This window comes from Argiope bruennichi, chromosome 7 (genome assembly GCF_947563725.1).
Source record: "Argiope bruennichi chromosome 7, qqArgBrue1.1, whole genome shotgun sequence".
Lineage (NCBI taxonomy): Eukaryota > Metazoa > Arthropoda > Arachnida > Araneae > Araneidae > Argiope > Argiope bruennichi.
In genome coordinates, this window is record NC_079157.1 from 80,929,327 (window position 1) to 80,945,693 (window position 16,367).

Consider the following 16,367-nt stretch of genomic DNA (forward strand, 5'->3'; position numbering starts at 1 on the left):
CATACGACTAAAACATGCAAAAAAGCTGATATTTCTCCCTTGAGAAAAATCATAATATAATAAGGTTTAGAACATAATACATAAAGTTAGAATTGTTCTGATATCTTTTTTTAAATAATGTTTTATCTTTTTCCAGATAATTTCGAAAACGAGCTCGGCAGATTTTTAACCTCTCTCATTTTCTCTTTCGATTTAAAACTACCGATCGAGATAATGGGCATTAAAGACAACCCTACATTTGGTGATAAAAACATTTTTTATATCAATTAAGAGTGACGGTGGCATCACCTTATCTGTACTCTCAAAATTTGAGCTCCATCTTTTTATTCCCCAGAAGAAGGTTGTAGCTCAAAGAGAATTGACAAGAATCGAGTTGATCCAAAAATTTCTCAGAAGTGGCGAGGACAAAAAGAGAAAAAGAAAATGCGGTGGGTGGGGAAAGTGACAGTAGTGCTGTTACTTTTTCTAAATGTTTTTCTGCTGTTTACTCATGGTGAAAGTGTATTAAGGCCTAAGGATTTGCACGGAACGAGAAATCTCGTGTCACAAGCGGACGAAGACGGTAAGTGTGTTGAATTCATTTTTCAAAGAGCATCGAAAATATGTATAATTAGGTGTGTGATATCTGTTTTTTTAAAGGATGTGAACCTTTATGACGTTGAATAATTATTGTTTGTTTGTTTTTCCATTATACATTAAATAATTTTTATTTTATTTTTCCATTATAAAATATACATGGAGAAAATGCCATAATTTTGAAAATATTCGATCTTTAGAATTTGTGAGAACAGAAATCAGAGATAACATTTTTAAAATTATATTTTATCTATTTGTGGACATGATGATCACAAAATAGATATAATTAAACGGATGAAATTTGTTATTGCCGGTATTATTTGTTAGCTGGTGATATGTATTCGTATTTATGTCGAGACAACATTTTTAAAATTATATTTCATCTGTTTGTGAACATGATGATCACAAATTGATATAATTAAACGAATGAAATTTGTTATTGCCGGTATTATTTGTTAGCTGGTGATATGTATTCGTATTTATGTGGAGACAAAAATTTTTAAAATTATATTTTATCTATTTGTGAACATGATGATCACAAAATTGATATAATTAAACGAATGAAATTTGTTATTGCCGGTATTATTTGTTAGCTGGTGATATGTATTCGTATTTATGTGGAGACAACATTTTTAAAATTATATTTTATCTGTTTGTGGACATGATGATCACAAATAGATATAATTAAACGAATGAAATTTGTTATTGCCGGTATTATTTGTTTGCTGGTGATATGTATTCGTATATATGTGGAGACGAAAACTTAATACACTACAAAATAAGTCATATTATATTAATATGCGAAAAAATAGAAGCGCACATTCCCGCCTTTTTTTCTATTGTTGGCTAGTGCCACATGATTCATTGTAATTAGCCAAGGATTCATAATAAAGGTGAAACAAAGCAATTTATGTTGATCAAAGCAATTCAAACATCAAACCTGTGTCTTTAAATCAGAAAGAGTTAAAAGATAAGTTCGGAGATTGTGAAACAAGGAAAGAAATCTTGCCGCAGGCTTCATAGAATTGAGTTCATTCTATCTTAGTTTACTTCCGACTTAATGAATCGATGCAAGGTGATACAGGCCTGAAAAATTTGAATTGGTGAAACACCAGGCTTTTAACTTGGTTAATTTTTAGGCAGCGTTAGTCGAGTTATTAGTGATAGAATAAAATGATCTAGAAGTGCCGATACTGAATTTTTAATGAAAATATTAATATGCATTTTGTTGAAAATTTAAATAAATTGTTAAATTTAGGAAAAGACTTGCACCTAGGTTGCTAAAGATATGGAAATCTGATTTATCGCCTACCTGGTTCTACTTTACCTTCTTGGTAGACTTTTATGGCATTTCATTTCCTGGTAGACAAAAAAAAAAAAAAAAAAAAAAACTATGTTTCACCCGGAGGAAAACGAAGGCAATATCCAACTACCGTTTCACGCATAATTGACTACTAAAGTGCAAAGTTGCCATCCCATCTCCGAATGATTCTATTTAAAAATTCGCCCTGATAAAACCCTGATCTTCCTTCGGTTTAAATTTCCAAGCCCTGTTCGACCTTGCCTTGATTCACTAAGTCGCTGATAAGTAAAATAGTTCATATTTGTGTCATATTTCAACTTATTAAACCGAATTTTATGAAGAACAAGGCAGGATTTCTTTCCTTGTTTCACAATCTCCGAACTCATCTTTCTCTCACAGTGACGGACTAGAACTCATCTGACATGACGATACTGGTATTTAAAGCTGTATTTGGATAGCCTGGTTGGTAGAGCGTCGGATTCGCGTCCCTTTGGTTGCGAGCTCGAACCCCGCCGGCCGAAGATTCCCCGCGTGCTTGGTGGCTGACGCGCGTTAAATCTGTCGTGGTCACAAAGTCCTCCATGTCGAGAGTAATACCACTGGGGGTACTGGATCAGAGGTGATCGTTCTCTGATTCAGGTCTACATTACTATCTGTGGTTGAGTGAATGAAATGCGTGAATGAAGTCCGCCCTGTAAAAAGGGTTGTGACGTGTGTGTAGCGAAGTCGTTCTCTTGGCCCTAGATGGCGCTACTATAGAAACAAGAGTCGCGCTCCCCCTCAGGCTTAAATCGGCTGTCTTCGAACAGCGGGCTTGTCCATGGCAAGTGTCATAAGAAACAACAACAAACAACAAAGCTGTATTTAAATCACGGTCGCAATTAATTTAAAAGTTAAAATTACACTTAATTACGCATCAATATAGCAAGAATTCTTTAAAGTTTTATGTAGATTGAAATAACAAAAAGTACACCATATTAACGTACAGTTTAATTAGGAAATTCTTTCGATAAAGTTATTTTAATACTTTATTTTAATAATTATGGCCGGGTTGGACTGGTTTATTAGTGAAAGAGTCAAATGCTCCTGGAGTGCGAATACTAAATTTTTAATGCAAAGTAATCAAAACTTTTGACCCATTTTGGAAAATGCAATGCTTTATTGTGATGTAAAAATAAGAAAAAGCATATTTTCATTTCATATTATTTATTACGTGAATATTAATATTTTCCTCCATGAATAATTATTTCATTTTTTTTATATCCATTACCTTTAAAATTCCGTCTGCTTATTATTTATGTCACTTTTAGGATAATCTATTTATTTTATTTACTTTATCTATTCCTTTATTTATCATTATCTTCTTTATTTATCATCAATAAATAACAAACAATAAATTCTCATTCCATTTCCCAAATAAAATGATTCCCTATTTTTATTAATTTACTATTAGTTCCTCTTTAAGTTGACAATAGTCATATGCAAGCACATTTCTTTCACCAAATAAATGACTTATTGAAGCAAACTTAAATGAAAATTTCTGTTTGCAAAAGCCCAATTCACTTAATTAATAAGTTAATTAAATAAAAAAACATAAAAATAAATGCACAAATAAAATTTTTAGTTGATGTGTTATTTCATTTTCTGAAAATTTCTAATATTGGCAAAGGATGTAATGTTAATTTTAAAGCTTAGTTTCGTTTCATAAAAGTAAACTTAATTTATATTAGAAAGACTTTTTGAGAAATTACGATTATACATTTATTATTTTGATCTCCCTCTCTCTCTCTCTCTATATATATATATATATATATATATATATATATATATATATGTGTGTGTGTGTGTGTGTGTGTGTATGTATGTATGTATGTATAATATTTTAAACTCTTAATTTAAACCAAATTAATTTCCAAAACTTTATCTTAATTTAGCCCATAGTAAGTTCATTCTTTTATTTCCTGATCTAATTCCACTTTCGGTTTAATTAATTCCTTTGTAAAAATAATGCGTCATCAATACTACGTATCAAAAGAAAGCGATACTTATTTTGCCCTTGTCAAAGGTCAACACATGTATTCCATCGGCACTTGGCCGGAAATCTTATGTTTTATAAGACTAGTGATCATTTGCTTCGGCCCTTTTTGCCCCCTTCTTTACTTCTTCTTTTGTGGCGCGCCGCACCTTCTTGTAAATAATCGTGCGTGTCTCCCGGAGAGAATAAAACGAAAATTAAAAATACATAGTCTCTTCACTGCTTCGAACCTGCATTCTGTTTCAACCAAAATAACCTTACATATATATGAAAAATATGTATAAAAAACGGAATACTTACAAAAATTTGAAACTTATTAACATTTTATCAAAATGATTGCTAATAATTTATTTATAAAAATAATTCAGCAGTCTTATTACTGATTGAAGTGAATAAAATTCATTTGTATGTTGTCAGTAAATTGTTTTGAATTTAGAACAGAATGCTCACTGAAGCTGTAACAAAGTATAAAGTACTAAATCCAGAAGAAGTTTTTATAAATAACTAATTAAAATAGGGAAAAGTCTAGCATTACCATAGCCGAATCCACCCGGGGTGCACTTCGAAATGGGGATAGGAAGCTTCCGGCATGGTGGTTGGTACTCGCCATCCTGGAGGATACATGAAAAGATAGGGGTCTGGCTCCTCCCATCGATGATTTGACGTATTCCCTTAGGGAAGGACTGTACCGTGGCCGGTGATGGCCCTTAGAACTCAACTACAATTCCCGACAGTGTTGTTGTGGCCGTCCGGTCATTCAGTATTATTTATTCATGTGCCTTCGGGCGGGTCGGAGAGTCAGTGATATGACTTTACCATAACCGAATTTTTTGATAAATTTACTTATTTTTACAGTGAGCGCTTTTGTTTTCCGTTTAGGTTGTTTTCCGTTAGGTAATCAAGGTTTTGAGAATAGCTGAACTGAGCATCACAATTTCCTATCTTTTAATAAATACCATTCAAAAAATTTTTAATTTAATTTTTTATAAGAGGCAACCTCTCTAATTGTGGCGTAATAGCTAATTTCCTAGCTGCCAGAGATAGACACTCATTTCCATCTGGAAAAATCATTAAAATGCTGGAAAGGATTATCTATATACTGTTTTAAATCATGCTGCGTTGATAAGCTATTTGTTGCGTGGTTAATTGTATCACGGAAAAAAAATTAAATTGAAATTTTTATAGTCCTTCATTCTTTTTATTTATATTCAATAAAATATTTGTGAATCTCTAATATTTGAAAAAATCAACAAGTGGTGTCCCTGAAATTTTCTCGCTTATTTTCCAAAAATGTTGTCGTCATCCCTTCCTTTCCCGCATAAAATTGTGGATCTTGGATAAGGCTGCGAAAACTACTCACAAAATATAGGTTGGTTTTTTTTGGTGTGAGTCTAGTATTCATACTGAATCTAACGTGCGAATATGTATTTTGGAAATCTTTTTTTCTCGACCGACTGAAATTACAATTTGACATGAAATTACAGTTTGTAATCACAATATGACACACCGAATTTGATTTAAATCATTACATTTATGAGTTAGTACGCTTACATGCATGGGGAAGCATAAATAGATAGATGGCCAACCTGCTGACAGATTTGGTTCAAGATTTTATACTAATTTTCATATCAAATGCTATATTTGTGTACCAAATTTTATCTGTCTACCTCTTTAGGTTTCATTTGAGTTCATTTGTAATTCAACAGCCAGACAGACATTCGGACTTCCTGTGATTAGGTATTGTTCAGAATTTGATAGAAATCTGAAAATTTGGCGAATGGATTTTAAACCAAATTTGAAAAATGGTCTATTGTCCGTATTCAAATTTCGTCCACCTAATTCAAAGTCTCTTTGTGTTATGGTGTTCGCAGACATAATGCCAAAAATGTATTTTTTAAATTCAGGGAAATCTGAAATGTGAGAATTAAAAAATTAATTCCATTAGTTTTCAATTCTTTATTAGTTTAAGATAAATACCTGCTAGCTTGAGCTGGAGCAACCGGTTGATTTATGACTCTGTCTCTAGGTGGCCATAAAAATGATCTAAAATTGTCCAAATAAAGATGTAGTGAGTATATTTACAACAATAAGTGATTAAAACATAACTCAATTTTAATATACTCATAATTTTTGGTTTTAATTTAAATGGATATTTAGTTTTAAAAATAAATATGTCAATCACCAGTCACCAGCTTCGATAAGATGATGCATCCATTTTGTTAGGCAGGATATTCATTTAAATGGATGAAATTTCAAATTTGTTAACTGTTTAAAATTTTATTATTGCATTTCTATTCGGTTCAACCAGCTTTTACTATCTTTTGGTGTCTACTGGTGGCACCAATTAGTTAATGCTTAATAAAAATTTCTATTATATATTTTCTGTTGCTGTATTTTAATGGAAAATTGTTTTTAAAATTTAAATTTTGACGGCCATATAATTCAAACTATTTTAGAAAATTTACACTATTTTGTACATTGTGCAATGCATTTTCTTGATTTTCGGTTTATGTCTTTATATAATCAATTAAATCACAGGAAATAGTGGTAATATTGAAAAACAAGTGCTCTTTAAAAATTTTCATATTGCTTGATTCTGAACTTAATTTTTACTTTAGAAAAATTTAATTTAATTAAAAAAAATTAAAAATTAAATTTAAATTTAATTTTTACTTTAGAAAACGCCCGGATGATATTGGGATTTTCTTGACTTGACCAAAAGAATTCTTATAGTGATATAAATAGGGAATAGTGATATAAATTTCATTTCTATGCAGCTATTTCTCTAATTCTAATAAATTTTTCCTACTTTATTTTAACACAGTTTATAACATTTACTTTTTTATTGAAATATTAACTTTATGCATTTATGCCAAATGGTGAGCCAAAAGTGTTATTTATTTAAAAAAATTTAATATTAATTAATTACTATTTAAATTAGGGTTAATTAATTACTATTTAAATTAGGGTTAATTAACTACTATTCCTTAGACATGTTCCTTAGTATCTAGAAGGATTATCTGCGTTATTAAAAATAATTATGTCACATTAAAGGGTGTATGAAATGAGGGCAAATGATTTTAATTATTTTCCGCCATAATTTTTTAACATATCAGTACATAAAAATAATTATTACATCATTAAAAATTTTTTAAAAAAATGTAGTATTATTATTACATTATTAAAAAAAATGTTAATGTAATTTTTTAGTGATATAAATTTTATTTCTAAGCAACTATTTCTCTAATTTTAATAATTCTTTCAAATTTTATTCTAACACAATTTATAACATTTATAACATAAGTTTTTATTGAAATATTAACTTGATGCATTTATGCCAAATGGTGAGCCAAAAGTGTTATTTATTTAAAAAAATTTAATATTAATTAATTACTATTTAAATTAGGGTTAATTAATTACTATTTAAATTAGGGTTAATTAACTACTATTCCTTAGACATGTTCCTTAGTATCTAGAAGGATTATCTGCGATATTAAAAATAATTATGTCACATTAAAGGGTGTATGAAATGAGGGCAAATGATTTTAATTATTTTCCGCCATAATTTTTTAACATATCAGTACACAAAAATAATTATTACATCATTAAAAATTTTAAAAAAAAATGTAGTATTATTATTACATTATTAAAAAAATGTTAATGTAATTTTTTAGTGATATAAATTTTATTTCTAAGCAACTATTTCTCTAATTTTAATAATTCTTTCAAATTTTATTCTAACACAATTTATAACATTTATAACATAAGTTTTTATTGAAATATTAACTTGATGCATTTATGCCAAATGGTGAGCCAAAAGTGTTATTTATTTAAAAAAATTTAATATTAATTAATTACTATTTAAATTAGGGTTAATTAATTACTATTTAAATTAGGGTTAATTAACTACTATTCCTTAGACATGTTCCTTAGTATCTAGAAGGATTATCTACGTTATTAAAAATAATTATGTCACATTAAAGGGTGTATGAAATGAGGGCAAATGATTTTAATTATTTTCCGCCATAATTTTTTAACATATCAGTACACAAAAATAATTATTACATCATTAAAAATTTAAAAAAAAAATGTAGTATTATTATTACATTATTAAAAAAAATGTTAATGTAATTTTTTAGTGATATAAATTTTATTTCTAAGCAACTATTTCTCTAATTTTAATAATTCTTTCAAATTTTATTCTAACACAATTTATAACATTTATAACATAAGTTTTTATTGAAATATTAACTTGATGCATTTATGCCAAATGGTGAGCCAAAAGTGTTATTTATTTAAAAAAATTTAATATTAATTAATTACTATTTAAATTAGGGTTAATTAATTACTATTTAAATTAGGGTTAATTAACTACTATTCCTTAGACATGTTCCTTAGTATCTAGAAGGATTATCTGCGTTATTAAAAATAATTATGTCACATTAAAGGGTGTATGAAATGAGGGCAAATGATTTTAATTATTTTCCGCCATAATTTTTTAACATATCAGTACATAAAAATAATTATTACATCATTAAAAATTTTTTAAAAAAATGTAGTATTATTATTACATTATTAAAAAAAATGTTAATGTAATTTTTTAGTGATATAAATTTTATTTCTAAGCAACTATTTCTCTAATTTTAATAATTCTTTCAAATTTTATTCTAACACAATTTATAACATTTATAACATAAGTTTTTATTGAAATATTAACTTGATGCATTTATGCCAAATGGTGAGCCAAAAGTGTTATTTATTTAAAAAAATTTAATATTAATTAATTACTATTTAAATTAGGGTTAATTAATTACTATTTAAATTAGGGTTAATTAACTACTATTCCTTAGACATGTTCCTTAGTATCTAGAAGGATTATCTGCGATATTAAAAATAATTATGTCACATTAAAGGGTGTATGAAATGAGGGCAAATGATTTTAATTATTTTCCGCCATAATTTTTTAACATATCAGTACACAAAAATAATTATTACATCATTAAAAATTTTAAAAAAAAATGTAGTATTATTATTACATTATTAAAAAAAATGTTAATGTAATTTTTTAGTGATATAAATTTTATTTCTAAGCAACTATTTCTCTAATTTTAATAATTCTTTCAAATTTTATTCTAACACAATTTATAACATTTATAACATAAGTTTTTATTGAAATATTAACTTGATGCATTTATGCCAAATGGTGAGCCAAAAGTGTTATTTATTTAAAAAAATTTAATATTAATTAATTACTATTTAAATTAGGGTTAATTAATTACTATTTAAATTAGGGTTAATTAACTACTATTCCTTAGACATGTTCCTTAGTATCTAGAAGGATTATCTACGTTATTAAAAATAATTATGTCACATTAAAGGGTGTATGAAATGAGGGCAAATGATTTTAATTATTTTCCGCCATAATTTTTTAACATATCAGTACACAAAAATAATTATTACATCATTAAAAATTTTTAAAAAAAATGTAGTATTATTATTACATTATTAAAAAAAATGTTAATGTAATTTTTTAGTGATATAAATTTTATTTCTAAGCAACTATTTCTCTAATTTTAATAATTCTTTCAAATTTTATTCTAACACAATTTATAACATTTATAACATAAGTTTTTATTGAAATATTAACTTGATGCATTTATGCCAAATGGTGAGCCAAAAGTGTTATTTATTTAAAAAAATTTAATATTAATTAATTACTATTTAAATTAGGGTTAATTAATTACTATTTAAATTAGGGTTAATTAACTACTATTCCTTAGACATGTTCCTTAGTATCTAGAAGGATTATCTACGTTATTAAAAATAATTATGTCACATTAAAGGGTGTATGAAATGAGGGCAAATGATTTTAATTATTTTCCGCCATAATTTTTTAACATATCAGTACACAAAAATAATTATTACATCATTAAAAATTTTAAAAAAAAATGTAGTATTATTATTACATTATTAAAAAAAATGTTAATGTAATTTTTTAGTGATATAAATTTTATTTCTAAGCAACTATTTCTCTAATTTTAATAATTCTTTCAAATTTTATTCTAACACAATTTATAACATTTATAACATAAGTTTTTATTGAAATATTAACTTGATGCATTTATGCCAAATGGTGAGCCAAAAGTGTTATTTATTTAAAAAAATTTAATATTAATTAATTACTATTTAAATTAGGGTTAATTAATTACTATTTAAATTAGGGTTAATTAACTACTATTCCTTAGACATGTTCCTTAGTATCTAGAAGGATTATCTGCGTTATTAAAAATAATTATGTCACATTAAAGGGTGTATGAAATGAGGGCAAATGATTTTAATTATTTTCCGCCATAATTTTTTAACATATCAGTACATAAAAATAATTATTACATCATTAAAAATTTTTTTAAAAAATGTAGTATTATTATTACATTATTAAAAAAAATGTTAATGTAATTTTTTAGTGATATAAATTTTATTTCTGAGCAACTATTTCTCTAATTTTAATAATTCTTTCAAATTTTATTCTAACACAATTTATAACATTTATAACATAAGTTTTTATTGAAATATTAACTTGATGCATTTATGCCAAATGGTGAGCTAAAAGTGTTATTTATTTAAAAAAATTTAATATTAATTAATTACTATTTAAATTAGGGTTAATTAATTACTATTTAAATTAGGGTTAATTAACTACTATTCCTTAGACATGTTCCTTAGTATCTAGAAGGATTATCTGCGTTATTAAAAATAATTATGTCACATTAAAGGGTGTATGAAATGAGGGCAAATGATTTTAATTATTTTCCGCCATAATTTTTTAACATATCAGTACATAAAAATAATTATTACATCATTAAAAATTTTTTAAAAAAATGTAGTATTATTATTACATTATTAAAAAAAATGTTAATGTAATTTTTTAGTGATATAAATTTTATTTCTAAGCAACTATTTCTCTAATTTTAATAATTCTTTCAAATTTTATTCTAACACAATTTATAACATTTATAACATAAGTTTTTATTGAAATATTAACTTGATGCATTTATGCCAAATGGTGAGCCAAAAGTGTTATTTATTTAAAAAAATTTAATATTAATTAATTACTATTTAAATTAGGTTTAATTAATTACTATTTAAATTAGGGTTAATTAACTACTATTCCTTAGACATGTTCCTTAGTATCTAGAAGGATTATCTGCGTTATTAAAAATAATTATGTCACATTAAAGGGTGTATGAAATGAGGGCAAATGATTTTAATTATTTTCCGCCATAATTTTTTAACATATCAGTACACAAAAATAATTATTACATCATTAAAAATTTTTTAAAAAAATGTAGTATTATTATTACATTATTAAAAAAAATGTTAATGTAATTTTTTAGTGATATAAATTTTATTTCTAAGCAACTATTTCTCTAATTTTAATAATTCTTTCAAATTTTATTCTAACACAATTTATAACATTTATAACATAAGTTTTTATTGAAATATTAACTTGATGCATTTATGGCAAATGGTAAGCCAAAAGGTTTAATTGTTTGAAATATTTAATATTAAATAATTACCATTCTAATTAGGATTTTTTTTAAAAATTAAGAAATTGAACATAAAGATTCGAAATCTTTATGACTTAAAATTATCTGCACTTTGTTTTTACGCACGCACACACACACACACACACACACACACACACACACACACACACACACACACACACACACACACACACACACACACGCACAAACGCACGCACATACACACAGAGCCATGGGTATAACAGCTAGTATTTAAAATAATTTTCTTCATCTTAAAATATTAAGGGAAGTAATGTGTAAAGCACGCCAATTTTGGCAACTTTGCTCACCACTTATAGCAACCCCGCAGGCCTAACGGAAATGGGGGGAGGAGAGCGAGGAAGAAGAAGGAGATCGTTCTGAAATCGGGGGGGGGGGAGAATGTAGCTCTGTTAGTGTTGGTATTTCTTTTCGTATTTTATGTTTTACTTTTATGCTGTGTAGCCTATCAATATGTGAATAAAAAAATTGGGACTAAAGTGATTACTGTCTCTACTGCTCACACTAAAGAAATCCCACTCAAAGAGGGGTTTTTACATTGGTGGCAGCTACATGGCATGTGAGCAGGGACAAATCACGGTATAAGTTACCGGTGGTGGAATCTTCTGAGGCTTCAGTGGATACGGCGATCAGAAATTGGCTCCAGGGAAAGAGCCTAATGTTTCTACTTAGAATCTAAATTTCTTGCGTTCGCCAGGTTTTAATGTTCCTGCAGCTTCTAGTGTTATCTTGTTCTGTGTGTGATAAAAATAGTGGTTCATCGTCTTCTAATGCACTTCAGATTCGTCGTGAAAGGATAAGGCCGATTAAATTAAGTGAATTAATTTCACTATCTCCAGTATCAAATTGTAAGTAATGTAAACTTTTCTACAATTTGTATTTCAAGTGGTTAAGAAGAATTAATTGCTCTCAGGACGTCTTCTGTAAATATAAATGAAAGTTTTAGATGTTAAAAGAAGGAAAAAATGTGTACTGAAATATTGTTTATCTGTTATTGTTTCGTTCTGGTTTTAAATTTTTTTAAAAAAAATCTCTATTGCTTTGAGTTTTTAATGCTGAAGTTAAACTTCATTGTATTCAAAACTAAGTTTTAATCGTATACTATCGGTTTGTCAATATTTTATGTATTGTTTATATGCCGGTTACTTTAATGAAAACGAAAGTAACGGCAGACATCATCTGGATTCATGCCGATGCATTTTTTAAAATTTTGGGTAAAATCCTAGATGGGCCCACCTCTTGGCGACTTATTTGAAATCTCGCCAAGTTGACTACTACTTGAATATTTGTTATTATTATTATTTTTCAATTAAAAAACGATACTTGAAAGCCAGAAACAATAATAAATATAATAAAAAATAAATATAATAAATAAATAAATATGATAAATAAATAAAATAAATAAAAAATAAATAAATAAAATAAAATAAATATAATAAAAAATAAAATAAAAAAATACGGTTAGGTTGATTATTTATTAATAAAATAAAATAATAAATAAAACTAAGAATAAAAAAATAATCTATACTTATAATAAAGCTCAATGTGTGTGTGTGTGTGTGTGTTGGCGCTCTACAGGCCAGACCGTTTGACCTACAGCTACCAAATTTGGTACATGTATACCTTGGAGGTTGGGAATGTGCACCTGAGGTTCCTTTTTTCGAATTTTTAATTCGAATTTTAATTATTAATTAAAAACTAATTTCCCGCCAAAAAAATCTTCCATTTTCCCCACCGCCAACTTTTCCGCCAAAAAAATCTTCCATTTTCCCCACCGCCAAATGAGAAAGGCTTCAATTTTTTTTTCTGCCAACAGTAATGAGGCTAGGGTTAAAATTTTTCGGCGGATTATTTCAATCGATTCTGTTTATTTTCTTAATGTTTGATGCATTTAAAATTAAACATTGTTAATGAATCGATCTTTCAGATTCATTCTGAAGTACTTTTGAATTAAAATAAAACAGAATAAAGGAAATTAAAAATTTCTAATCCGCATAGCGTTACCCCAACTGGCGTAGAAAAAATCACGCATTTGCGTTACCGTAATTGGCGGTGAAAATTCACGCATGCGCATTGTGTTCTGATTGTTGCCATGACAACCGTTATCAATGGATGATTTAAATTATTTTTGAGTTAGTAGCATGCTTTTGTAAGTAAATTGTATTTATGTTAGTTATATATTTTTTGTATATGCTTATAGTTTTAAGTACATCGTTTTTTTAAGTAGTTTTTTTAAAACCTGTTTTCAACCGTTTATTTTAAACGATTCGTTTTATCTTCTTAGTGTTTGATGCATTTAAATTTAAACATTGTTAATTAATCGATCTGCTCATAATGAACCTAAGAAAATTTCGTTGACAAACTCTTGAGATATTACATAAATTAAAAAAGATATTCTTTAGTGCCCATAAAGTTTAAACGCTGAGTGACTCTATTTTCAGTAATCAGATTATAAAAAAAATGCTTTGTTTCAGCAAAAAATATTATTATATTAATTGAAGATTAATTCTTTCCACTTTAATTTAAAGCATAAATTCTACGGGTGCTAACAGAAAATGAGAGATACATATTACGTTATGACTGAAGGCCTTTATAATATTATGAATGAATTATATGACAATCAAAATTTGAAGTTTTAAAATATTTTGATGAAGAAGCTATTAAAGTAGAAATTGCATAAAATATTTAATTATTAAAATTTTAACGAACATTAAGATTGGCGAACCGGCTGGTCGCCAAAGGCGGCTAGTATAAAATAAATAAAGAAAAAAAAATCCGTCTAGGATTAGCGACGTTATCGCCACTCGTTTGGCGAGAATTCAAAAAGACGCCAACAGGTGGGCTGTGCTAGGATCCACCCAAATTTTGTTTTGGTGATTAATTGCTGCGTATAATTTTTCTGTTGATCGTTTTCATGACATGTTTGTTGCTTTTCCAAACGTTAGCAAATGGTAATTTTGAATGCATCAGCGTAGTTCTATTTCCTTTTCGGTGTTATGTTTAAAGGATTAATTTTTGTTACTTGTTCTTTATAAGGTTAAGAATGCAATTTTTTTTTTTTTTTGGATCTCTCATTGGAAATTCTTTTGCGGTTAGACGTAATAAATCATTTTCTTTAGGTACAATATACTTAAGTTGTAATTAAAAACTAATACGAACATTTTTATTTTTATTTTGTTAAAAAAAAAGCCTGGTTACAAATAATTTAGATGTATTTTTTTCTTTTAACTTTGATATATATATATAAATTAAGTATATTATTATTTCTTTTTGTAAACATATTACTATGTTGTTCTTCTAGTGTTATATCTAATTTCGATTTGAATTATTGTAAGGCAATTCGGCATTAGGTTTAGCTTGGAAAATGTCAGTAAAAAGGCAGACTTAATCTGTCTAGCACAAGATTTTGGTGAGTCACCAGACGAAATCATGTCTAAGTAACTCTGAAAGAATTAATTTTATCTAGTAAGCATTATAAAGAGGAAGAGGCAAAAGAATATTTAGAGGTTATTGTGGCTGAAAGGTTAGAGCAGGAACAAAAACTGGAAAGCGAAAATAAATTACAGCTTGAAAAAGAAAGGGAATTTCAGTTACAGGCTGAAAAATTTGCGCTTGAAAAACTTCGGCTAGAAGTAGAATTATTCAAGAGCAATCAGAATTTGGTTCAAAATAGTGATCAAGCCGTGCGTATAAAATCATTAGATGAAATAGTTAGGCTCTTAACCCTTAAAGTTCTTAGTAGGTGATGGAGAAGTTCAATAATGATGACGGACCTTTTTAGAATTTTTAAAATTTTATTGTTTCTCCGCTTTCGGGAGTTCCTTTGAGCTTTGCCTTTCGGCTTTGCTGCTACATGGATGATGTTACAGGACTCATAGTTTTCACATATACCGCGTGAGGGCGTTACAAGTTAGAGGCGGGGCAATATGTTTACGTAACATACTCCCGCCTTGAAATTGCACAATTTCAATATTCAGACACTACAAGAATTTCACACTTCAAAATAAATTTGACAGAATTATTACAAAAAAAACAAAACAAAAAAAAAAACAAATATAAAAACAAAACAAAATATACTGAAATAATTCTTATATATACAAATTTACACAAAGAAATATTGAAATAATTCTTTTATATACAAATTTATACAAATGAGTTGTAGTCTTTATATATTATTTACAATCATATACACATATAAATCCAATTAATTTTTGGGAGTAAACATATTTGACTAATACCTCTTTTAATAACACCATTCAAAATTCTTATTACAACAACTGACCAAGCCATCTGAACCTTTTATTAATTCTTGAATTCTACCCTGTCTCCATTTATATGGAGGCAAATCTGGATCTTTGATTACAACCATATCATTAAGATTTACATTATTCTTAGCAAACTGCCATTTGTTTCGAAGATGTAAATTATACAAATAATCACGTTTGTATGTTTCCGCAGGAGCAAATCTATTAGGTTTCCAGAATTTTTTGCAGGTCTCTATCTGCTTTTGCGACCAAAATTTGGCGATACATTTTCTTTATATCTGCATTAAATGCAAACTGATATGTTCGGAATCTCGAAATGATGCAAAATAGTTCCTGTTGAACTATTCCGCCGTTCAATAAAACGGAATTAAGCGAAACTCTATTGCTAGAATTTGCAGATGCATCTAAAACGACACGCAAGGGTGTTGATGTGCTTTCTGGGCGAAATACGGCATGATGAGGAATGTAATATTCACTATTGGCAATTTCAGCAGAATCTAAAATTCTTTCCATATGATTAAGCTGGAAATATTCATACATAAAAACTTTGTATCGTGTTGCCATTGTTTTATTTTTATCTAATCTTTTCCAAAGTAAATTTA

The 16,367-nt window shown here is 27.6% G+C and overlaps 1 protein-coding gene across 1 annotated transcript in view; it reads left to right on the forward strand.

The window, feature by feature from the left end:
* Positions 1 to 321: 321 nt before the first annotated feature.
* Positions 322 to 16,367, forward strand: part of LOC129975446 (neurogenic locus notch homolog protein 1-like) — a 61,407-nt gene continuing 45,361 nt past the window's right edge. Inside the window, exon 1 of the mRNA XM_056088509.1 lies at positions 322 to 562. Within this exon, the coding sequence (XP_055944484.1) occupies positions 424 to 562 (139 nt within the window). The 5' untranslated portion in view covers positions 322 to 423. The remainder of the gene's footprint in view (positions 563 to 16,367) is intronic.